We start from the raw sequence: 25,567 nt of genomic DNA on the forward strand, positions 1-25,567 counted from the left end.
CACCCCCTCCCAGCTTCCCACGCACCCCAGCCCCTCCCCAGCGTGGCAGCACAAGGAGTAGAAAAGACCTTGGCTCTGTGCAAGCACTGCTCAGCAATAATGAAAACATCTCTGTTATCATTCCTGCGTTTGGGACAAATCCAAAACACAGCCCCACAGCAGCCACTTGATGAAAATGAACCCTACCTGTGAAAAATGCGTATTTTATGATTGGCTTTTCGCAAATATTAAAATGAATATTTTATGTGTTATGTTAGAAAGTTCTCCTGTATTAATTTTCTTAGTAGTGTGTTAAATATAGTTTTAGGCTATAATATAATGTTAAAATAGAAAGTGTGCTATGTAAGATACTTTTTTTTTGAAAAGAAAGGACTCGCAGTGAGATAGCAGCCACAAGACACCTAAATCTTTCAGAGAAGGAGAATTTATTGCTCTTTTATCAAGAGAAACTAACTTCTTCCCGCCATGAAGGCATTGTTAGAATTCAGAGGAAGAAGTTGACAGTGACCAGAGAAAATCCTGTGTTTGAATAGAATTTATGCATCATTATGAGGTGTATGAATATACAACAGGCTATTGTTTTTAAGGGTTAATGCTCTGTTAACGGGTGTACTTTTTCGGGCTTATTTTGCCCAGAAAAAAGGTACCTGGACTGTCCATAAGTCTGTGTTTTTATTGTCTCATATTGCCCTAATCTCAATTGTTCAAATTTTCTATTAATATTGTTATAACCATTTTATTACTATTAAACTTTTAAAAATTTTAAAAACAAGAGATTGGCGTTTTTCACACTACCCCATCCAAAACCAGCGCAGCTCCACAGCCCTGCCAGGACACTGCTGCAACCAGTGCTAACCAGCAGCTCGCTGCCCTTCGGGAAGAAAGAACAGCAATGGCACTGCTACATAAATACTGGAGTCATTTGTGTATGTTATGTGTTTTATCCTGCATTATAGGCTTAACGCTCTGCACTAGATTCGTGTTAGCGTTGAGAGACAGCAGAAGTTAGCAAGATGAGTGAGGAAATGTGGCTGCCTTATCTTGGAAGCGCGTTCCACGTTGGATGGGGTGTGGAGCAACCTGCTCCAGTGGAAGGAGACTCTGCGCAACGTCGGGGCTGGAAGGAGACGATCCTCAAGACCTTCCCAACCCAAACCACTCCGTGATTACAACGAGGAAACCTCACGGTCCCTTCAATCACGTTGTGCACTATTTATTCCCCGTGTGACGTTCAGCCGAGAGCGCCTCCGCGCCGGGCAGATCCGTGCCCCCAGCGCCAGCCGTGCCTGCCTTCGGTTTCGATTCCCGGCGAGCGCGGCCCGGACGCGGCCGAGTCCCCGCCCCGCCCCGCCCGGCCCCGCTCCGGCTCCCGCTCCCGCTCCCGCTGCCGCCACAGTCCGCGGGCGGTGCCGTCCCGGCCGGAGCAGCGGCATGTGCGATCCCGCCGTGTCCCTCTTCCTCACCCAGACGCTGTGCGCCCATGGCGGGCGGCTGCCGCTGCGGGAGCTGCAGGAGGACGTGGGGCTGTCGGCGCCGCAGCTGCAGGACACGCTGCGGGCGGCGGGGCCCCGGCGGTTCCTGGTGGCGGGGGGCGGCCGGGCGGTGCTGGCCGTGACGGACGTGCGGGTCTGCGTCCGCAAGGAGTGCGACGGCTGCGAGCGGCTGCACCTCTGCAAGCTGCACCTCATGGGCAGGTGCAACCTGGGGCCCAGGTGAGCGCGGGCAGCCCCGATCCCCCAAACCTCTGACACCCCCCCAAACGCCTCCGCATCCCCCCTTACACCCTCCGACCCCCCATGCCCCCCAGACTCCCTCACGCACCCCCCCCAGCACCCCAACCCCCTCACAACCCCGCTCATGCCCCCCAAACCCCTCAGCCCCCCAGACTCCCCCCCAGCCCCCTCGCATCCCGCGGGAGGAGCGGGCAGGAGTGCCCTCGGATCAGCCTCGGGGGCTCCTTGCTCCGGCAGAGCTCGTGTCCTGTCCCCGCTGTGTCGGTACAAGCCGACGATTTGGGGGTTTTTTTGTTTCTTTCCTTTTTGTTTGTCTGTTTAAATCTGTTCGTCTCCGCACGCTCAGCCCCCCTGGCATCTGGGTGGAATTGTTTACACGTATTTCTCAGGAGGAAGCAAAGTGCTGACATGCCCACTGCTTTCGCTCGAGAGAGTTAAAAAAGTTGAGTTTTTCTCGAAGTCATTGCGTGGCTTATGGCCCTTCCTTTGAGAGGCACTGTTTGATCACCCAGGTGCATCGGTCCCAGTTTCTGGAACAGGGAGGACTCATGGGATGGGCAGACCTGGCATCCTCTTCTAGCCACAGGTGGTGCCTGGTTTGAAAAACAGAGGAAACCAAAGGCAAATGCAGAAGAGCAATGCAGCTTTGCCACTACAATTACTGTGTATCCACTGATGGAAGAACTTCGTAGTTTAAGCCTCCAAGCCCCAGGTCTGATGCTGATGTAGTGTTAGGAACGTGCATGATCCCACTGGATCCTTCTTCTTCTGCCCCAACAAAATGGATCCCTGTGCACTAAGATCTGGATAGCCTGGAGGGAAAAAGCCATGTCTCTCTCATCATTAGGATGATAAGATTTTCCTGTTTTTTATTACATTACAGACAATAGAGTAAGCTCCCGTGGGGTTCACTGTTGGAAACGCCACAATCTGTGCAGAGACTCATGATGGATGACTTTGTGTGAATTTAAAAAGTTTGCAATGAGGCAATTCCCTTCATAATGATCAGTCATTCTGCTCTCTCAATAACATTAAGTATTTAAAGTCCCTTTGGTATGCGATAAAAATGAATAAACACAGACACACCTTGGACCAGGCACACCTTGAGGTAAAACTGTCATGAGGAGAGCTTCAGGAGTGAACTAGAGGCTGAAAGAGTACAGGGATAGACTTGAATCTGGTAAATTAACAGGTACTTTTACTGGTTGAGTATGTCTAATATTAGAGCTGTATCAGATCATGTGTTGAAGAGCAGGACATGAGGAAGCTGCATTTTACTGCATTAAATTAATGCACAGGCTGATTTATGTAGGTGTCTCCTCTCTGTTACTGATTTGCAGTACCATTTCAAATAGATGTTAAAAATCTGCAATCTCCCTCTCTTAATTCATACTCATCAGACTTTTGGCTTTGTAAGTGGCAGCACTGACTTCATGATTGTAGCTTGATTGCTTCCTTAATCAAAACTCATAAATAAGTTAAACTTTCTTAACTGTTTCTGATTTTTTTAAAATAAAACTTCACAGCCACTGAAGATAACAAAATGTGTTGTTTTCAGCTTCACTGCTGCTTTTGTTTTGTGCAGACTCTTGCATGTTTCTTTACTTGCCATCCCTGGGACAACAACCTTTTATGTTCACAAAATGCAGGCTGTTGCAATTCTGGCATTGTTGGTGTACTCCTTTAAAATTAACTTCCCCTCCGGCTGTTTAGCTCATGTGACTTGACTTGGCTCTTCCTGGAGGCAAAGAATGCCTGGGGTGGGGCTATATTGAAGTTTAAAATGAGGAGGACAGGGTCACCACACTTCCCAGAGGAGTTCTGCTGTTTGGTCCATCCTCTGGCTGATTACAGACACCATCTAAATGTTCAGAGACTCTCACCAAGCCACCTTTCTCTCATGGCTTTTCCCAAGCTGTACATTATCTGAGGTTCTTCTTTAAATCAACTTGACTAAAGGAGTAAACATTGATATTTCTGTGTGTTTTCTTGCAGCTCTTGTAAGTACTCGCATGACATCATGAATGAGGAGAACAGGAAAATTCTAAAAAAACACGGTTTGTCTGGCCTCAGTGAGAATGAGCTGCAAGTCCTGCTTCTCCAAAACGACCCATTCTTCCTCCCTGATGTAAGTTGTACTGATTTCTTAACAGAAAGTTCTCACTCATTAGGAATAGGAGAAGGCAAGAGAGAATGTGGAGTTCTGATCTTCATGTCCAGCTGTTAAGATATGAAATGAGATTAGTCAGAATAAAGGAGGAATGGGAATGGCAATGTGGAACAACATAAAGCCAGATCTGTGAAAGGGCTGTGTAATAAAAAAACCACCCCCTGAGCAGTAAAACTGTTCAATAAGTACCCAGAGTACCCATCTGGAGAAGGCCCTGTCGTCTGTGATGTGTCAGGAGCAGACCTGCCCTCTGATAGCAGGAGGTGGGCAGCAAGGTTACAGCCTGTCTTGTGTGCCAGTTCTGTTATCCCAACAGAGTGGCCATAAAGCTGCTCAAAACAAACAAACAAAAATGTCAGCAACTTCAGCAGACGTTCACAGAGGGTGAGATAAGCAAGAGAGAGTTGAAAGATCACAATAATTGTACCTGCCTATAGGGTAAAAGGCATGACCAAAACCCAGTTTGCTGCTTCTTCTCTGTGAGATGAGTACTAGGAAGTGAGTGCCCCTTTCCTTTTCTAGTCCATCTAGGCCTGCACACATTTTGGTGCTTGAGGGTGTAAGAGATGAAAAGAATCTGTGAGAAAATGACCAAATGACTGCAGTCAGTTTTGTATCAAATCTGGCTCTTCCAGAGTGCGTGGAGTTTTTGCACACTGACTTTGTACAAAGGAATCTTTGCCCAGATTGTATGCCACTCATTGATTTTGTTAAAGTTGGTTGAACATTCCATTCTGATTCAGCATGTGTGTATGAGGGCAGTACTGTCTTGGTATGGCTGTTTGAAAGTCAGTCATACCCTGTTCTGGCTACAGCTGCTCCTGGTTAGGAAATTGCCAAAGTACTGCCCTTGTCTTTTGCAGGTTATAATCTCCACAGATTTGTTGACACAAGAGTTCTGTTGTTCCTTTGTTTCCTGCTGTGAAAGTGCTAGACTTTGACAAAACAGATTTTTTTTTATTGTGTAGTGTTTTAAAGTATGTTTTACTGGCAGACTGAAGGAGCATGGTGGTAAGCAAGGAAAATACTAATTGTTCCCAGTAGTGAGCAAATAGTAGCAAATGTTCTTGGTTGGTATTACCCTTAAGTGCTTACTAGAAATCTGTTCTGCCCTCACCCCTGGCAGGCATCATTAATTACCTGTAATTGAGCACTTTAACTCCTATCATGCAGTAAAATAGCAAAACCAAGAGAAAACTGTGATCAGTGCAGGCCATTCATAAACGTGAGAGTTTGGAGGTTGGATGTAAAAGCCAATTTGGCTGTTTCCTGCTTAGAAATGCTGACTGGTTGTGTGTGTGAAGACATGGCATGTAGGAAGCTCTCAAGAAAGAGGACACTTCAGAATTCTCTGACTTGAACTGGGGTTCAGAGTAAGAAAAACACAACAGCACCACAATATCAGGGTTTTCACACTTTCCCTCACCTCTCTGGCTCTCCTGTTTTGTTTGTTTGGGGTTTTTTTGGTTGTTTTTTTTTCTTGGCAGGTGCAAGGGGACTGTGCTTTTTTGATGTAGCTAAATAGTGGATTCCCTGTTGTCATGGTTTAAGCCCACATAAGTACCATGCAGCCACTTGATCTCTCCCACCCTGGTGGGGTGGGGAGGAGAATTGGAAAAGAGGTAAAACTTGTGGGTTGAGATAAGGATACTAAAATAATTGAAATAGAATAAAATATAATAACTGTAATGAGAATGAAAGAGAGAAATTAGTAAAACCCAAGAGATACAAGTGATTCCCAGTACAGTTGCTCCCCACCCACTGACTGATGCCCAACTCATCTTCCCTGAGCAGTGGTTGGCAGCTCCTGGGAAGAGGGATTTGGAGGGGACCTGTGAGAGTCCCAGTGTGATATAGGGGCTCTCTGCCAGACAGCTGTGTGTTCTCCTCAAAGAAGCTTTCTTATTACAGGCTGCTCTGGGAGCAAAACTATCACTGTGGTTCTTAGCAGTCAGTATGAAGGAGTTTTTGGTCTGTGATTTGTTCCCTGGTCTGATTCCCTGTGTACCTCTTCTTTAGTGAATAGAGGAATAAGGAAGTGCATTGCTTTTTCCATATATACTCTAATCTCAAAGCATTCTTCTTAACATTTTGTAAGCTCAAATCTTCAATGCAGGATAAGCTTTACAAATAAGAAGTGCAAATTCAGTTTCAGCTCCATGAAATGATAACTCCTTTGACACAGCGTGCATGTTTTTATGGAGATATTTGTTCTTTGTTGTTCATTATGCTGTAGGGGTTTTTACAATGGAATAACTGTCAACCAGTCTGTCTTGCATCCATTTTTGGCACTTCTAAGCTTGTTGGGTTGGCTTTTCTTGGAAACAAAACATGTACAACTTCAAAACTGAAAATGCATGAGTCAGCTTAAAATACCTGCTCCTCTGTGAAAGAAATCTGTCTAGATTAAAGAAGGCACAGCAAACACATGACTTTTAATCACCATTTTTCTGCTGTCAAAGCTGCATGCCTGTAGGACTCAGGAAAATTCTAATGTGCTTTTCCATTTCTTATTGTATCCTCTCCACTTTTAGGCCTGCCAGTTTTACAACAAGAAAGGTAGTCACTGTATGCAGCAACACAACTGCAACAAGCTTCATGTTTGTCAACACTTTCTCAAGGGGAGATGTAAATTTCCTCGATGCATAATGTCCCATAACCTCTTGGATAACCATGCATTGAGAGTGTTGGACAATGGAGGCATTGATGGAAAGACAGCTTCAAACTTCCAGGAGATATGTGATTACAAGCATATAGAATTCAACAGGGAACAGAAGAAGGTGTATGGTAAGTTGCAAGAAACAGTGGTCTTAATCATGATTTTGAGTTTGATAGAGTAGAAACTGTTCTTGCCTTAACTCCCAGCTAAACCCCACCATCCTTTCAATGCTTTCAGTACCCAACTACAGAAATGAATATTGGAAAAAGCCAGCAGTTACAAGGATTAAAGAAGTGAAGACAACTTTGGAAACAGTGCAGAGCACACTGGATGTGCCACCTTCAGGAGGTAATTACCTAGATAATAGTACCAACTCTTTCCTTGTGGAATCAGCTTTTGGATTTCTCTTCTTGCAATATACACACATTTTTTCCCTCTCTGCTATTATGCACTTGCAAGAATTGAGTAAGTCATGGCACAATCATGTGGGAGGGAATACTGCACTTTTATTGCCTGAAGTACTGCATTCAAAAGAGCAATTGAGTGGCTGGCAATAACGGTGACTAGCTAGGGTTTGTAACTGTAATTGCACCTCTGTTGTATCAGCAGTGGAGTGCTAGTGGAAAATCACATGTGTGATGGACATAGTTCTCCACAGAGACTGGGATGTTGCCAGCTAGCTGAGCTTGTGGCCCTGCAGTGCTGCTCACTGAGTTTTCTCACACAGGTGCCAGTAGCACCGTGCCTGCCCAGAGCCAAGACCAGTTGCCAAAGGGAGCAGGAGATAAAGATAAAGGTATGGATTGTTTCTCACCCTCTGTATGTCCTTTCTCCTTCCTAGCAAGATGACAGAATTGTATCTGTGCATGCAGTATCCTTTCTTGCCTTCTGTCTTTAGGGAATTAATACAGCTTTGTCAGGAGAGGTGTTGTCTTGATATTCCTTCCAGTGAGTAAATAGCAACTTGTAAATCTCTTGTTCTTCTGGGCAGAAGGACCTTGTCATTAGAGCTTGTCAGAGTCCAGTACTCTCTGCACAGGTTCTTTTAGATCCTCCACACATGGACAGTGTAGTGTTTCATATCAAATCACACGTGGGATGGACATAGTTCTCCACAGTGTCTGGGATGTTGCCAGCTAGCTGAGCTTGTGGCCCTGCAGTGCTGCTCATTCAGTTTTCTCACACAGGTGCCAGTAGCACTGTGCCTGCCCAGAGCCAAGACCAGCTGCCAAAGGGAGCGGGAGATAAAGGTATGGATTGTTTCTCACCCTCCAGTCTTGAGACCAGTGGTTTTCATTGGGCCTTGATTTCACACAGCCTGACAGCTCGCAGTGGTAGTTGAGAGCAGCTGATGTGTGTGCCTTGCTGTGTGCTGACATCCATGGTACCAGATGGCCAGTGGAGCAGTGTTGGAATTTCTGCCCAGGCATTGTGCAGCACTCTCTATGTCCTGGACACGTTTTTTCCCTTCCTAGGAAAGTGAAAGAATTGTATCTGTGCATGCAGTATCTTTCCCTGCCTACTGTTTCTAGGCAATGAATATGGCTTTGTCAGTAGAACTGTTGTCTCCATACACCTTCCAGTGAGTGAATAGCAACCTGTAATTCTCTTGTTCTTCTGGGCAGAAGGACCTTGGCATTAAAGCTTGTCAGAGTCCAGTACTCTCTGCACAGGTTCTTTTAGATATTCCACACATGGACAGTGTAGTGTTTCATATCAAATCACATGTGTGATGGACATAGTTCTCCACAGAGACTGGGATGTTGCCAGCTAGCTGAGCTTGTGGCCCTGCAGTGCTGCTCACTGAGTTTTCTCACACAGGTGCCAGTAGCACCGTGCCTGCCCAGAGCCAAGACCAGCTGCCAAAGGGAGCAGGAGATAAAGATAAAGGTATGGATTGTTTCTCACCCTCCAGTCTTGAGACCAGTGGTTTTCATTTGGCCTTGATTTCACACAGCCTGACAGCTCGCAGTGGTAGTTGAGAGCAGCTGATGTGTGTGCCTTGCTGTGTGCTGAAATCCATGGTGAAAAACTGAGGCCTTGATGCATATCACTGTTCAGCAGAAGCTGGGGCATGAGTGTGTTAATAGCATTGTTTTGGTCAAAAATCTAAAACAGCATCATATGGGTTGCTATGAAGAAAATTACATCTTATTCTACCCATGCCAAGTACAGTGGCATTTCTGATGTAGCAAAGTGATGCAAAGTCCACTGTAAACAAAATACAAATGCTGACTTTTAAAACAGAGTAATTACAGCGCACAGTTTAATCACAATAATGGGCTTCCCATTGCAGATCTGTAAATATACTCACTGCCTCAATATATACTCACTGGGTGTCCCCAGTCCCTGGGGAAGTAGAAGCCAGCTCAAGTCATTTGCTGTTTTCAAAATTCTTTGGTTGGTTGTTTAGGTTTAATACCTCTGCGTGGGGCTGAGCTCTGTGTTCACTACACCCATGCTGGTCTGGCTGACTCTGAGAGAAACATTTCTACTCCCAGTCAGTCAGCTCAGCTGCCATTGACTTCTGTGAACCCTCTGGTCCCCTTGGTCTGGAGACAAAGTCAGCTTCTTTGCAAGAGCCATGGTCAGTCACACCCTGTGTTGTTCTGAGCTTCCTGACACTGCCCTTGCCCTTCCTCACTGAGACTTCCTCACTCCTTCCAGTGTTAGGGTTTATTGTTCAGTCACGAAGCCCTGACTTCTGTGTTGGGCTGTATGGGAGATAGTGAGATCCTTAAAGTGCTTGACTTTCCTACTGCAGTCAAATCCTTGTTATTTCTGGGATGAAGTACCAAATGCAGGATCTTTCTCTTAAAGCAAATATGGATTGTGATGTTCTTTGCTGTAGGTAAAAAGGACAGCTCCTCTGATGAAGCTTCGAAGGACAACAAAAAAGTTAACTGTGATGAGATCTGTTTGTTCTATGTCTGGAAATACTGCAAAAACAAGGGTAAGCTTTGTGAAAAGTAATGTTGAAGACTTGTCTGCAGAGGGACTCCTGCTTGGTGGCTTGGGCTAGTGGTGGCAGTCGTGCCTCCTCAGTAGTTTATTTTCTTTCCAAGTCATTAATAAACACTGTCAGAATTACAGACATAATCAGAAAAAAAGCCAGATGGTATACTTAAACCCTTTATCCTCTGGATAATTCAGCCTATTTCAGCCCTTTTGGTGGGGGCAGGCTTTGGGTGTGTTTCTATGGCAAAGCCCTTTAAGTGTGAAGTCACCCCTTGTGTTGCTAGAAGATCAAGTTATGACTTTGTGCTGTCATCATTGACAGCTCGTAAATGTATGCCTCCCTTTATTCCTACTGTATCTATCCTATGTACATCAGATAATAGCCATCTTCTCCCCCATTAAGTCGTTTAAAAAGTGATCTGAGGTCTTAAAACATCTTTAAAAAGCCACAGTAGTTGTACCAGCTAAGCAAAAGATAAATCTAGTCCACTGTCCTTTTGGTAGTGGCCAGAACAGAGGTCTGAGGGAAGAATATAAGTAATTGTATTTGGGAGCTGTCCTGAAGAGTCATTTAACCCCCAGGTTTGGCTCTTCCTTTATTGTGAGGAGGTACCATGACATTTTCTTTCCCTGATCTTGTTCAGTCAGTTTCTAAAGGACTGCTACTCCTCTGACCACCTGGTTTTGACAGAAAGACCCTGTGTGATGTGAGCGGTGTACCTGGTAAAACTGTGAAGGCCAGGCTCAAAGCAGCCCTGCTGTGACCACCAGATAACCAAACCCAAGTAACTGTTGGAGTGTTAGTGTGCTTTATTGATACATTGGGCTAGAAAGTTATAAAATGTTTCATCCATACTTGGATGTGGAGTGTCAGTCAGAAGAAAACCCTTCAGACCTTGGCAACCACCAATTTCTAAAGGACTAAAGAAAAGACAACCAAATATGTCAGAGTGTTTAAGTGTTGTGTAGACTAGACTTTCTAGAGCTGAGACACGTGGTTGTGTGACACTTAACATGCACTTTCTGTCTGTGGCACTGCTCTCCCAGCTGCCAGCGTTGTGTCTCAGCAAAGGGAAGGTTCTGGTAATGTGCTGGTTTTGCATCACAGAAGTGGTGTTTTAGGAGAGGCTGCTGGCAATTTCCTCCGTGTCTGATAGGAATCCAGTCAGTGCTTGGCTTTGGGAATTGACAGACACATAAAGAAACAACATAAAAACATCAAAGTCGATGAAGAAGTCAAGTCCCAAATAAGAAAGACAAAGAAATGCCTTTAGTTTTAGGCTAAAATTCTCTTGTAAAACTGTAGAAAAGGACTCTTTTTCACCTTTAACACTTAAAAGTATGAAGAAATGGAAGAGTTCAAATTGTAGATATTGAGCAAAAACCAAGTGTTAAAGTAGCTACAATCCTATAAGAAGTTTGAACAGAAGAAGAGATGAATGATAAAGATCCTATACTCCAAAGAAAGAAAAGATCTCTATTCCTAGAGGCAGATAATTTCAGAGATAGATATTAAGAACTTTTGCTTTTAAACAACCAATCTTTAAATCAATACCCCACAAGATGACATGGCCCATAAACACACCTAAGAGAAAAACTTGCCAAAAAGATTTCATGATTACAAATTTCCCCACACAGATGCTATTTGTAGAAACTAAGAGCCATGAGACAACTATTTTCTTGTAGAGAAGTCTCCATAATATTAAGAAGGACTTTTCTCCCTAAGTAAACTAAAGAAAGACTATTCTAGAAGTAGCAAACTAACAAAAAATTTTAGGTTTTGTCTGTTTACATTATCAGTGAGGAAAAAAAAAGTTGTAAAGGGAAGAGAAGTGTCCTAAAAACTGTGTTCTGATTCTTACTACTTTTTCTTTTAGTTACTATTAATAAATTTTTCTTTATACCCTTTTAAAATTTTGAGCTTATTTTACTTTTCTCCTAATTCTCTCACAACAAAAAATAAATCCATACATTCTAGTAAATGCACTAGTAATTAACCGACACTAAACCCACCACACTAATTAGTACATTAATCAAAAAAATCTCAAATTAGTGAACCAAAACCACTACAGGTGTCTTTCAAATAAATTTGGCAGTGTGTATATATATATATATATATGTATGTGTATATGATGTTGCTTTTCTTGATGAGACTGCAGAAACACACTCTCCTTCTGTTTTCAGCACTCTCTCTTCATTCCTTATACCAAAGCCCAGGAGAGAAAGCCTCAAAGTGTAAAAGATGCTGGTTCTGTTTTGGTTTTTTCTTGTCTTGCTCTCTGTGTTAATGACTGCAGAATTCTTGACTATGTCTGATTTCGTTACAGATAAATGCAAATCTGTTCATTACCATTTGCCATATAAATGGGAGATACACGATGGATTGAACTGGAATACACTTTCCATGATGGAGGAAATTGAAAAGGCCTATTGTGACCCAAAGAACAGCAGGTGTAGTAATGCTGGACTCCTTGATTGGAGTATTGTGATTGAGCCTGTGTAGGAAAACTTGTGTTTTCTTCCTAAAGGTGTCTGACTTCTCAGCTTCTGGTTACTGAGCCTCTCAGAAGCTGGAAGCATGTAAAAATAAGAATTTTTCCTTTTAAAAAAGCAAAGAAAGAATGATTGCATGAAAATCCCACTCCAGTTTTGTCTTCTAAAAATAACAAAACTTTATCTTGCATGTAAAACTCTGTACAAAGTAAAAAGCCAGTGTTTAAAATTGTAGTATTTCAGATCACTAATCAGTTTATTTGCAGTAATGAAGTTGGGCCTTTTGACAACATTTCAGAGCTGGTCCTTCTGTATAGCTATTTCTTTCCTACTACAGCTAGTATCTATAATAACAATAATAGTGATATATTACATACCTAGAGACATTTTATGAAATGTCCTTTGTGTAAGCAGCCCATTTATTTTTTCTTCTTTTTTATTTCTATTTTAAGAGTGTGTTTTCCTTTTAGCTCCTTTTTGAAAAGTCCCACTCAAAGCGACCTGGATTCATAGGGCACCCCAAGTTTGGCTTCACAAAATGGTATTCTAGTTTTGGCCCGTGCCTCTTAAGGCACCAGATGATTTTGATTGGCAGTTTTCTGGAGATCACAAGCAATATTCCCAAGAGGAGGCTGCCATCAAAATCTTCCTGCCTGGGAATTAATTTTTCAAGCCTTGCAGGAGTAAGAGCCCAGGTGGCTCCAGTGATGAATGCAGTTTGCAGAACTCACAGCTCTGGTTGCTGTGATTTATCCTTGGTAACCACAGAAAAAGAACAAAGTTGATAGGCTGCAGGTGATTGCTGGCAAATTCAGTCACACACTTTGCACATTCTGCTTATGTACTGAGAAAGACTGGAACCACGCTTGGTTATCACAGAAGTTCCTTTTGCCACACTGTACTTGGAGCCTGACATTGTAAAGCTGGCAGTGCCACATGTGACTGAGGTGGCCTTTGGTGTCTCACAGGCCAGAGTTCACTTCTGAAGCTTGGAGATGGCTTTCAGAGCTGCCATGTGCTGTGGGAAATAAATACTCCTATGTCAGATCTCATTAAGTTTGGTTACTTTATATTAAAGAAAATGGCACTAAACTGGGGATGACAGGATAAAATATGCACTGCTAACTATAATAAACCTGAATTTGTCCTTACAGCTTCCCAAGTAAGAACATTAATTTCCAGACAATGACCTGCTCTTCTTCTTTGGTTCGACGCCTCTCTACACCATCATCAGTCACAAAACCCACATTCCTGCTGACCACACAGTGGATTTGGTACTGGAAGAATAACCAAAACGAGTGGATTGAATATGGAGAGCAGGTGAGTTCACATCCTGTGCTTTCAGTCACTTGTTCAGGAATATGTGGAGCCTCTCTGCACCCTCTCCCCTTTTCTCAACAGGATTAGTTGAGTCCTTCTGCTTGAATTTTACAGCGTTGGGTAAGGCAGTGAAGCTACACCTGTTCATTACAGATGTGATAAAATGCTGACAGGCTGGAGGAAAGAGAGCTCCCTTTTGGAGTAGTCCATAGCTCCTACAGATTTAACATATAGACACTGCTCTTAATAGACATAGGAAGAAGTTGCCTCTTTTCTAAGCAATGCCCTTGGACGTGCAAGGATTGCTCTGCTTTCTCAGATCAAATGCAGTCTTTTTCCATGTATGTCCAAGTCCTCATGAGAAAGTAATCTATCTGAAAAATGCAGGAAAACAAAGGCAGATGAGTTTATACCATATGGTTTACAGTATAGCAGCACAAATGGTGGAACACAAAGGTGATCCAGGGACTTGGAAAAGTACACAGAGAAAGGTGCTGGATAGAGTGCAGTTTAAAAGACTCAGAGTAACCCCAAAGAGTACTCAACCTCCAGGAGTCACCCAGGTCCAGGAGAGATCACAGCTGTCCAGCTGCTCTTTAGCAGGGACAGCTTGCAAGGAGCTCACTCAGGCTTTCCTGTCTGTGGAATGAAGTGGTTGGCTCATAGTTCAATCACAAGCAGAGTAAAAGGTAAGAGTGAGACTCCTTACACCTGCAACTTACTTTGTTCCTTGGCAAATTAGTCTTGGAAAACCATCTGCTATTCATGCATTAATCACATCATCAGTGTTTGTTTCCAAGCTCATATGCATCAATGCTCTCACCATGTCACCCTGTTCCTTTGTGGGTTTTCAGATAGCAGGTTGGAGCTAGAAAAGTTCTTGGCCTAGGTCTTTGCTTCCTTTGGAGCCTGAACCAAACTAACTGTGGTTTGATAAGGAGTTGTGTACCCATCACAGCCGGTTGCAGCTCAGCCTTGCCCCCTTCCCTGCTGAGGCACTGGGCAGAGAGAAAGCTGGTGGGATGAGAAAAACACTAAAAGATAAAGCAAAAGTGTGTGAACAAGCAAGGCAAAACAAGGCATCCATTCCCCTCTTCCCTTGGACAGGCAGGTGCTCAGCCATCCCAAGAAAGCTGGGCTCCATCACAGGTCACAGTCTCTTGGGAAAACAAACTCCATCAATCCAAATGTCTCTCCCTTCCTCCTTCCCCCAGCTTTGTGCACAGGAGTGACACCTCACGGTCTGGGATGTCCCTGTGGCCAGCTGGGGTCAGCTCTCCTGGATGTGTATCCTCCCAAGGCCTTGTGCCCCCCAGGCCCAGCACTGGTGGGGTGGGAGAGGAGCAGAAAAGGCCTTGGCTCTGTGCATGCCTAAGCTAAATAATAACTAAAACATCCCTGTGCTATCAGCACTGTTCCAGCACAAATCCAAAACACAGCCACTACCAGCTACTGGGAAGAAATTTAACTCTACCCCAGCCAGAACCAGCACAACTTGTTACAAAAATTTAAAATTTCTAATTGCGTATTTGTGTTTATGTTACAAATATTCAGTACTCAGCCTCAGTTCTGGGTAGATTCCTTGTCATCCTACACTTGGCCTCTTCTTTCCTTCTACCCTAGCTAGTTATTCAGGGTTTAGTCCTGAGTGTGATTCTGCTCATTCTCTGTATTTCTTTTCTCCCCACAAAGGAAGAAGGGAACAGCACGACCTCACCATCTTCTGCTATTATTGAGAATTTGTATCAAGCAGATCCATGTGCCATTGTACCTTTCCAAGCTGGCCAACATCAGTATGAACTCAATTTTAAAGGTAGTAATTTTAGAGATTCTCATCTACAACTATGCAGTGCTTTACAGACTCTTGCAAAGTCTCCCTTCCTTTCCTGACACCACCGGTTTCACTTACTGGAAGTGAGGTAGTGCTGGCCCAGAGCAAATTCCTCACAAAAGTAACCTTCTCCCCTTGTTCCTTGACACTCTCCAGACTCACCAGAAATCTGACCAGAAATATAAAGGTTCATAGTCTTCACATAAAGTCATAGTAAACTTTAAGGAAAGTAAGTAACACTGTGGATGGTAAAAAATACAAGTTGGGCATCTTTGTGCTGCTGTAGCAATGTTTAAAGAGCATTGAGTGGCTTGAGGGTGCAAGCAGGATAGGCACAGGGTCAATCACAGAGTTACAGAGAAGCCTTTGTGCAACTGCTCCTCAGCAGGTGGAATTGACAGTGAATGTGCAGTTTTCATTAAAGAATATGCAAAATATGCAGTTTTCATTAAAGAAGAACTGATGAGGACAAGATGACCCTGTCTTGTAGACTTACTCATGACTTTTTTTTCTCTTCACTTTTTTCTCCTCAAGAAATGACTCAGACAAACATCAGTTTTAAAACTCGAAGACAGGTTTGCAGGCGACCAAAATTTGTGTCTTCTGAAGATGTGCAGAAGATAAAGACAGGGTAAGTGCTCCTTAGTTTGTTTTTTCATATTTTAAAAGTAATCATAAGGCAAAATGGGTGCTGGCTGTAGTTGTGTTTTGTTCATTTTTAAATGCAGGAATTGGCCAAAGTGGATGATCCAAATTTGAGTGTTTGGAGCAGTACTAGAATTACTAACACTTCATTTTCTGTCTGTTTGCAAGCAGCCAAAGGGATTCTTCTATTCCAAATCAGACCTGTCCTAGTCACTGGGATGCATCTGCACTGCCTGACTTTGGATACAAGGTATCTTTGTTTTTTCCCCCTTGTAATTCTGCTGGAAAGGCACAATTCAGAGCTTAACTGAGTCAACTGTAACTGTGTGGATGCTAAAAAGGGACAGGAGCAATTTCTTGGGTGGGTGTGCTAAAGATCTTGGTGATCCCCCAAGGGCTCATAAAACAGGTGCCAAATTGCCTTGGACTTCAACTGCATTTTAGGCATTTATCTACATACCAAAAACTCAAAACTCCAAACAACGAACCCAAAACTCACCAAGTTCAACACAGGAAGAGTAAATTTGGATTGGAGATCTAGAAAAGGAGATCTCTCTATCCTCCAGTACTGTCACATACATCATGGATGTGAGCGCAGACCTTGGCCTCAGGAAATGGCAGAAATAAAGATCTACAACCATAAAATAAAAAAAAGCATTGCAGTGGTGTCTTCCACAAAACAAACCCAACCCCCATCAGCCGAAAGTCTATGTTTTATTTGGTCTACCAAGACCAAAATATGTGGGTGTTTTTTAGATTTCTAGGTCCTGCAGTCCTTCTGGAAGAGCAGCACAGTTTGTGGAAGTACTGCAGGACTCTAGAAAAAAAGGCTTTTTCATGTTACACGGGCCCTTTGTGTAGTGGTTTTGACCCTGCTTGAGGAGCAGTCTAAGAGGTTTTCCTTGTTGAATGTGTCACAGAATCTTGTGTGTTGTGTTGGCACAGATACCCTGGGGGCTGAGGAACACCAGTGTGTGGCTGTGTCAGTGTCATGTCATGGGTGGAGTAAAGCACTTCACTTACAAGAGAGGAGTGCTATGTTGATATAAAATCACCATTTGATAAAATTTGTTAGTGAAGGAGACAGTGGTTTAACAAGATTTGATAGCAAAGTACACTTGATTATTTACTGCTTAGACAGGGTCAGACAAAACTGCTAGAGTCCCTCCTCTTGAGTCATGACTTTCATAAAGAAAAGATGAAATAATAATGAGAGTGTGTGGGAATCTGGCAGGCAGCCCATTTGAGGATTTGCCTGTGATATTTGGAGCCCAGTGGAAGTAACAAAGGAATATCCTCTTCCCTTGGCTTATCAGCATTTTAACTAACAAGCATAACATTTTCCAAAGAATGCCAGAAAGACAGGTAGCTGAGTTCTCTTCAGGTCTCTTGAGCTGTGTGTACTTAATTGCTTCCCATACTTGCTCTGAAAATTTGTCTGAATTTTAGTTGAGTACTTTTGTTGGGGTGTTTCTGGAGTCACCAGAAACTGGTGAATGTGGGTGAATGGGGGAAGTTTGGAATGCACTGCACAGATCCATAGTATCTTTTGGTTGTACATGTGGGGATGTGTGAAAGAGCTCAGTTTGCTTGCTCAGTTGGCACCTAAGAAAATATCTCTTTAACTTGTGAGTGAGTGCCTTTCACAGGAAAGGAAAAGTGACAGTGCCTGTTGGCACTAAAAGAGAAAGATTTAATCTAGCCCAGGCTTTCTGTGGGACCCTAAGCTTATTTTTTTTGCAGTAGGTAATATTGGGAGTGGCTGGGATTCTGCATGCTTGTGGTGACCATTGTAAGAGCTGACAGCTACAACTCGATGAACTGCCTTCTCTTCAGACATTGACAAATAATCCTGGCAAAATCTGCTGTGCTGGAAGTGATCCATTTTTAAAAGGAACCTGTGAGATAGGCAGAAAGTCATCTTGGCTTAAAATGAGATGCTGTGTTTTGGTAACATTGCTTATTTTTTGAGTATTGCCATGTCTTAATCTGTAAGTCATTGAGAACAGTTCTGTAGAAAGAAGTGTATAAAATGCACAACGGAAATTGGTAACATTGATTGGAAAGTTGGTGTGAATTTTTCCTGTCTTTGTTGTCACAAAGTGGAATTAGTAGTTTTTAAATGTTTTAAAAGAAAAAAAAAGAATTTATTATATCCTGAAACTTCTTTCTGGGTTTAAAATTGTCTCTTTAATGTGCACAGAAAAGTGCACTGGATGTGTGGTTTCCTGCCAGTCTTTGTGTGGTTGACCTGCTGCTGAATCCTGGCCACACACAGGCCAAGGACTGCTGCACTGTACCAGGCACAGGATGGAATGTGATGAGTGTGTGTGCATTTTACAGATGTCATTTCTGGTGGGGACACTGCCACCAGTACCAGCCCTGCTCCTTCCAACACCCAGTGAAGCAGAGCTCAGGGTGTGAGTCACAGGGTACTGCTCTTGTGCAGTCATACACTGGTGGGAATTGCTGCCAGAGCAGAGATTCCTTCTCTGCCTTGGGAACTCTGCTCCTTGATAACAGGGTAGCAAATGCTCACACTCAGTGGGATTTCCTTTTCAGGCCTGAAGGTGAAAAATGCTGAAGAAGTTGTGTAGTTATGCCATATCAGCCTTCAACAGCAGTGTGATGCTGTGGTCCTTTTTCAGCACTAGAAGCATCCTTGGGGAAATAGGGACAAACCCACAAGTTCTCATGGAAAGGAGAACAGCTTTGTTGTCAGGAGGACGTCATATGATAAAATAATGGAAGTACCTTTCTTACAGGATTAGGCCTTGTGTAACATGGCTGACCCTCTGTTTCACCTAGAAAGGTTTCAGTTCCTCAGGAAGAGATCACAGAATAGGCTGACTTGGAAGGGACCCACTGGGATCATCGAGTCCAGCACCTGGCCCTGCACAGGACACCCCAAGAATCACACCATGAGCCTGAAGGATGCAGCAGAGCAAAAGTACATTTGTAGTTTAAGTGGAAATTGTTCATGTATAAATAAATTTGCAGATGACACCAAGCTGAACGCTGTAGGTGACACACCTGAAGGACAGGGCCATCCAAAGGGATGTGGACAAACTCAAGAAGTGGCCCATGGGAATCCCATGAGGTTCAACAAGTACCAGTGCTGCACGTGGGTCAGGATGACCTTTGGGGTCAATCCAGGCTGGGGATGAGCAGATGGAGCAGCCCTGGGAGAAGGCCTTGGGGGTGCTGGTGGTGAGAGCTGGACATGCCCTGCCCCTGAACCCTCCCTGTGCTGAGCTGATCATTTACAAGGGCCTGGAGTGACAAGACAAGGGGAGATGGCTTCAAACTGACAGAGTAGGTTTAGACTGGGTATTAGGAAGGAGTTCTTCCCTGTGAGGCTGGTGAGGCCCTGGCACAGGATGCCCAGAGAACATGGCTGTGCCACCCCTGGAAGTGTCCAAGGCCAGGTTGAATGGGGCTTGGAGCAACCTGGCAGTGGAAGGTGTCCCTGCCTGTGGTAGGGGGATGGCACTGGTTGGGCTTTAAGGTCCCTTCCAACCCAAGCCATTCTGTGATTCTAAATAAAAGATGTAGTACTGAAATAGAGTGACATGATCTTCATCCTGTAGGTAATGGTGGGCTGCGGTGCCACAGACTGCAGGCAATCAATACTTGCACATCCTGGTTGTTTTATTGCTGTGCTGTAAAGCTTTGGAAAATGCTTCTGTATTGAGACATGGGAAATTTCACTCAATTTTTTAAAGGCTTTTAAATAAATTCAAAGAAATAGCTCTTTCCTGTGCAGTTGACTTTATTCTTAATCTTTAGAACACTTCCCTGTGAGTGATCTCCTCATTAGTAAGTGCTTAAATGTATCTGTGAAACACAAATTTTATCCTACTTTATTTTCTCTCTAAGCTCAGCCTTCTAAAACGGAGTTTTTGCCTGGTAGGGTAAGATGTTAGTTTCCTTGTTACCTTTTAGGATGGCCACAGCTTTCCTGCTTGAAACACTTTGGAACGTGGGCTGTTGGGATCTCACTTTGTAATCTTGAGTTCCCACTTGGCTTAAGTTGTGGTGAAGTGGAAAGTATTACCAGGTGACATCAGCCTGCCAGCATCACACTTTTGCAGTTTATGGAGATAAATGTTGATTCTAGAAGGTAAAAGACATGAATTACTTTGGAGAAAAAAATGGAAAATTCATGCATGACATAAACAAGCAGAAGAGCTCGAGTAATGTTTTAATTATGTTTTGCATTAAATTCTCTTTGTGAAAAATGAGCATTTCTTAATGGACTTTCAAACACAAAATGTATGGATAAATAAATAAAAGGATAATGGCTAAATAAACTTTGTTTCCTTTGGGAAAGGAGATGTATTTGTTTAAACAGGTATTTGGTGTCACATTTGTTTAGAAATGTAGGGGTTTTTTTGAAGTCTGTGTTTAAGTAAAGCTTTCTATGTTCTAACTTTGAAAAGGTAAGGCACTACAGTGCCAGGAGGGTATTTATGTTTTGTTTGTTTAATCTTTAATAGCTGAAGCTTCCATAAATGTCTAATTACATGTTATCTAAGATCTTTTGTTCTTAATCAGCTTTAGATATAAAACTGACACTCTCTGGAATAATCTGTCAAAATTTTTTTTTTTGCAATTTCTGTTCCATTGAGATTTAAAGTTGCAGGTGTCAACACTTGGAGATGATAAACCTTTCAGCATCCTTCCTGAAGAGAGGTGAGGTGTCCTTGCAAAGGAGGACAGACTGATTTACTTGGTGGTATTTGGTTATTCACATACTCATGATCTAAAGCATTTAATTCCCCTTCATAAGCATCGTCTGGGGACCCTTCTGAAAGTGTATCTGCTGGAATTAGGCTTCTGTGTGTTCCAAACTCACTGCAGCCTCATGCCTTTTTTTGCTTTGGTTTGTGTTTTATAGGCAGTGGTGATCAGCAGCACAACCTCTGAATACAATGAAATAAAGCAGCTGTTTCATCAGACTATGAAAAATTACAGCATCCTTAAAATACAGAGGATTCAGAATCCATCCCTCTGGAAGGTGTTTCAGTGGTCAGTACTTGTTTCCCTGTCCTTATGAGGAGGCAGTCTCCAAGAACAGGTTGTCCTGTCTGTGCTTTCTAGGAGAGAAAGGAGGTTGCCACCTGTGCCTTAACATGACTGGTATTTTGTTATTAGCAATTCAGGAGTGAGATTGGTGTCTGGGGCATTCCACAGACATGGAATGTGGGAAGGTTCTGTGGGAGGTTCCCTTTGCATGGCTCCTTGGAAGAGGGGGAGAGGAGCATGGAGAGAAAGGCATGCATGATGCAGATCTGGGCTGAGATACCTACAGGGATGTGGAACAGTGATTGTCTCAGGGATGGAGCAATAACTGCCTGCTGCACATGTGCTCTGTCTGTTACAAATCTTTATCCATTAGAGTATATGAAATGCTAATAAGAGTAAAGGCTGCTTGGGCCTTTTTGTTCCAGTCAGATTTATTTAAGGTGCTTTTGCTGAACAAAGTCAGTATTCACTGAGAAAGAATCCTTGTGTTTTAACTTGATCTCTGAGTTCCAGAGGTCCTTTCTGGTTTTCAACATCTGCATCAGTGATACTGAACACGAGGTACTTAGGCCAAGCTGGATACCAGCAGATTAGAGCTGGGGTTCAACCATGTTCAAGCTAGTTTGATACAGGATTAAGCTGTTGCTTAGAACAGTTGTCTAGTTTAAAACAAGAGTAAGCATTCAAGGACTGTATGGAATGGTAATGGAGTAGAAAAATACTGCTCAAATAAATGCTTTCACCTGCAAAATGATGGAACCCAGAAAGTTATCAGCTACTAATTCATAAAACCTGTTAATCTAGCAAAACATAAGAGACTTCAAAGCATGTTATACTGCATATTTTTTATCCTACTCCAATGAGGTAATTAAGCTAAGCAGGCAGAGTTTAACATTGCCAAGTCCAGAGGATGATGGAGTAATTTGGGTTGGAAAAGACCTTAAAGCACATCCAATCTGCCATGAACAGGGACATCTTCCACTATGCCAGGTTACTCCAAGCCCTGTCCAACCTGGCCTGGAACACTTTGAGGGATGGGGCAGCCACAGCTTCTCTGGGCACCCTGTGCCAGGGCCTCGCCACTCTCACAGTAAGTTCTCAATGAACAAGTTTCAGTCCATTGCTCTTAACTTTCCATTTACTAATTTACAAGTTGGAAGGATTCTCCCTTCCCTCTGGCTCTGCTTAATTGGTGGCTGATGACTCTCTGGAGAATATTACTGCCTTGTCCACTTCAGCAGCTTCTGAAAAACTGAGAGGTGTCAGGATGCTGTGGAATAATGATGGGAAATAGGAGTTGAGCCTTTTGTTGTGATTTTTCTTTTGACCCTGTTCATAGCTCAGTCTGACTCTGGCCTCAGCTAGCGAGGTGAGAAGTGGGCAAAGCAGGCTGGGTTTGTGTCCTGGCCCCATCTCCCCAGCATCACTGACCTCTCAGGGGCAGGAGCACAAGCAGCCTCCAGCTTTGAGCCACTGTGGAAGCACAGAGCCCCTGAGGTTACTGGTGCCTCCACTCCTCTGAGAGCTTGAGTTGGAAGGCACTTTACAGCACAACCAGTAGGGCCCTGCAGAGGAGCAACAGGTTGGCACAGTGGCGACTGGAATAGTGTCAAATGCCTAAATTCCCTGAGTAAAGCCAGAATTATGTAGAATTGCTGAGCAGTGGTGTCAGTACTGTGCTCATCTCGTGCTTGTCCATCATGCTGCTAAGTGTGTCTCATCTTCTGAGAGGCGAGAGCAGGCTGGAAGCCTCATCCAGCTGACATTTACATGGATGTTACACAGTTGTTTAAATTGTTTAAAAAAACCACTTTTTTGCCTTTTCTTCCATGGCTCACATTCTCCTCCCCTTAATTTTTGTCAGGCAAAAAGAGAAGATGAAAAGGGAAAATGGAGGAAAGGAAGTTCAGGAAAAACGCCTGTTCCATGGAACTGACGTCACCTCCATGGAAACGATCTGCAGTCAGAACTTTGACTGGAGAATTTGTGGAAGCAATGGAACTAACTATGGGAAGGGTATGTAGAAAGTGAGATGTCTGCTGGGACTCCCCTGCTAGTGGAGCAGTCAAAGGTTCTGAAGTCATTAACTATAGAAGGACAAAAAAAAGATAAGAATTGGTATTATCATCCTTCTGAAGAGGGCCAGGATTTGCTTTGGGTTGGGGGTAAATCTTCTCACAAGGTGTCAAGAGTATTGGTGATTTGGGATTTGCTGTAGGTGGCATTTTCTGATGTCTGGGGTCATAATTTGAATTTATAAATCAGTTTGTATGGCAGGGAGCAGAGGGGCATGTATGCCCTCAGTGAGATCATGGAAGGTCCTCATGTTTTCTGGTCTGTCCCTCTCATCTCAACACACAGTCCTGTAGTGTGCTTATTGGTATAGCTTAAAAAAATTTCTCCTGAAATAGCAAATAGTGAATGGAAATGATATAGTGCAGTCCCCTCTCTTGCAAAAATTTTGGTGGTATCCTGTAAACTGGGTAAGAGAAGTCCCTGAAAGTTGAGTCAAAAAAAAAACCCCAGGGGATGCTCAGCTTTTGCTGTCACTGTACAGACTCTCCTCACAACCACGTTTCCATCTCGTTTTCTAGGAAGTTACTTTTCTAGAGATGCTCGCTATTCCCATGCCTACTGCCAGGCTGTGCTGCAGGAACGCTTCATGTTCGTGGCTCGTGTTCTGGTTGGAGACTACGTTAAAGGCAACGCTGCCTACGTGCGGCCCCCCATGAAGTGTGCTGACAAGCTGTGGTTATATGACAGCTGTGTGGATGACGAGTTAAATCCTTCTGTTTTTGTTGTCTTTGAGAAACACCAGGTTTACCCAGAGTACATAATAGAGTATAAAGAGGAGAGAATAAGAGAGCAGAAAGAGACGGGAATACGAGAGGTGAAAGAGACAGGAATAAGAATGCCTAGAGAGGAGGGAAAAAAATGTGTTGTATCTTAGAGGAACGTGGCAGTTTGTGTCCCTCATCTTGTTTTCCGGATTGCAGGTGTTCTACTATTTGGTGACTTCTTTCTTTTTAATACAGTTCTTCAGAATGTTAATCCAATTTTTGCATTGAGGAGGGCTGGCAAAGCGGATGTTACATTTGTTGTTACTGCCTTATCTTCTTCTCTTCCTCTCTTAAATGAAGCGCAGACATTTTGATAACCAGAGCAGAAAAATGAGAATTGTGGGATGGGAAATTGAATGTTAGGACTGCTGTGGGCAAATAATTGCAAATGCATCGTCTAAAAAAATAGAGAGGACTTCTCTTCGCAAACAATTAAAAGAAAGATTAACAGTACATTAGTTTTAAAGGAAGCTTTCACATTTTTAGTAGCCAGAGATTTTTCTCAGTGCAGAATTCATCTGCTCTTGATTCTCTCATCTATCATTATTATAAACAACTCAGTGTAGGTAATAATGACTTGAGTTTGTTTTCAAAGCACTGCTTTTAATGCTGGTACATGTTTTGAGTTAAAATGATAAACAAAAAAAGAAAAAGCGTATTTTAAATCCATGTTGTCAGTTCTCGAGAATTTTCATCTGTACAATGGCAGATGGATCAAAAAGCTGTTGGATCAGATTCTTTGTGGAAATGAGCAGCAACTTGCTGTAACCTATACAAAAGCAGAGCTCAACTGAAACTGTGAAAGCCACCACATGTGAGTAAGCAGATACCAAAATTTGGTGGTTTGGCTGTACCTAATGGCCATAAGGACACAAAGGCTGTGTCCCAACGAGCCAGGCTTTCCAGTGGATATGGCCACGTAGCACAACAGGACAGGAGAAGCTTCTTAAGGATCATAGAGATGTTCTGTCCTGTTTGTGCAATAATTTTCGTTTTTCCAGATTAGAATGGGACCAGAAGAGACCAGTTAGGTTCTCTTGAGGCCAGTGGTAGAACTGCTGTCCTGAGGCACCATCCGCATGTTCTACTGCCCACTTGTGTGGGGCAGGGTGCTGACAAGTGGGGATCCTCTTCTTGTTTTGGAGGTGAACCTGGGCAAGAAACCTCTGCAATTTCTGCTGGATGTTAGCAGGGAGTCTGTAAGTGGATCAAACTGTAAGTCCTCTGTACAAAATGCCATATTCAGGCAGTTTAGCTGTTCAGAGGGAAACGATGTGACAACAGAGAAGCAGTAACTTTTACCTTCAGATAAGCTTTACAGAAACACCAATAGCCTCTAAGGTTTTTGCATCTATGATAGAAATCTGTCAACTACTCAAAGATATCAAGTTCTTCCCAAGAGGAACAGAAAAAATAAATCCAGAAAATCTTACGAAAATCACTTGGAACTAAATGAAAACATGCGGAGAAGATTTTAACACTTTTTAAGATCTCTTTTTCTCTTGTTTGCCTGTAGAATTCCTGAATTACTGAGCTTGTTGCATTTGCAAATAAAACCTGTTTTTAGGCACTTTCAGTGTGCAGTTTGTCTTTACATAAACAGGGCAAGACTAAATATGCTGAATGAACCAGCCCCTGCCTGTGTTCCCTGTCTTCCTTTGGTGTTTCTAAACCAGGGAACTGCACATGTGGACTGTCATTGTAGGGTAGGTGTTCAGCTAATTACTAAGGAGAGAATATTTCTGTAAATTAACTTCCTAACTAGGAGATGTTTAATATTAAAGTGGTGGGGTCGTTTGGTTAGATTTCATGTAATTAAACACCTGCTCTGAGCAGTTAATGAAGTCCTAAGAAAAGGTGAAAGAATTGAGGTTGTGGCAGAATTGTTGG

At 43.2% G+C, this 25,567-nt stretch overlaps 1 protein-coding gene and 1 long non-coding RNA gene across 17 annotated transcripts; one reads left to right on the forward strand and one right to left on the reverse strand.

Moving 5' to 3' along the window:
- Nucleotides 1–1,369: 1,369 nt before the first annotated feature.
- LOC135301010 (zinc finger CCCH-type antiviral protein 1-like) lies at nt 1,370–25,247 on the forward strand. 16 transcript variants are annotated; one of them, XM_064421115.1, is made up of 16 exons: nt 1,370–1,712; nt 3,729–3,861; nt 6,438–6,690; nt 6,800–6,910; nt 7,290–7,358; nt 7,750–7,812; nt 8,384–8,444; nt 9,412–9,515; nt 11,848–11,971; nt 13,168–13,333; nt 15,026–15,146; nt 15,699–15,795; nt 15,978–16,059; nt 20,710–20,840; nt 22,702–22,853; nt 23,432–25,247. In XM_064421115.1, exons 1-16 carry the CDS (start codon nt 1,432–1,434, stop codon nt 23,785–23,787), a joined length of 2,304 nt encoding a protein of 767 aa, XP_064277185.1. In that variant the 5' UTR covers nt 1,370–1,431; the 3' UTR covers nt 23,788–25,247. The 16 variants fall into 16 exon arrangements, with proteins under 16 accessions (XP_064277185.1, XP_064277184.1, XP_064277189.1 ...); XM_064421114.1 differs by having other exon boundaries at nt 7,290–7,350; nt 7,748–7,812; nt 8,384–8,452; nt 9,414–9,515; XM_064421111.1 differs by having other exon boundaries at nt 1,371–1,712; nt 8,384–8,452; nt 9,414–9,515.
- LOC135301014 (uncharacterized) lies at nt 7,047–20,714 on the reverse strand. The gene is made up of 2 exons (XR_010362767.1): nt 19,748–20,714; nt 7,047–16,440 (listed from the first exon to the last, which is right to left on the reverse strand). It is a non-coding gene; the product is annotated as an uncharacterized LOC135301014 (long non-coding RNA).
- Nucleotides 25,248–25,567: the final 320 nt, after the last annotated feature.

Source organism: Passer domesticus, chromosome 5 (genome assembly GCF_036417665.1).
Source record: "Passer domesticus isolate bPasDom1 chromosome 5, bPasDom1.hap1, whole genome shotgun sequence".
NCBI classification, from domain to species: Eukaryota; Metazoa; Chordata; class Aves; order Passeriformes; family Passeridae; genus Passer; species Passer domesticus.

Coding starts and splice junctions, on each gene's coding strand:
- LOC135301010 (XM_064421111.1), top strand. CDS start 1,432: ATGTGCGATCCCGCCGTGTCCCTCTTCCTCACCCAGACGCTGTGCGCC. Junction 1,713..3,728: donor AGGTGCAACCTGGGGCCCAG/GTGAGCGCGGGC, acceptor GTTTTCTTGCAG/CTCTTGTAAGTACTCGCATG. Junction 13,334..15,025: donor GGATTGAATATGGAGAGCAG/GTGAGTTCACAT, acceptor CTCCCCACAAAG/GAAGAAGGGAACAGCACGAC.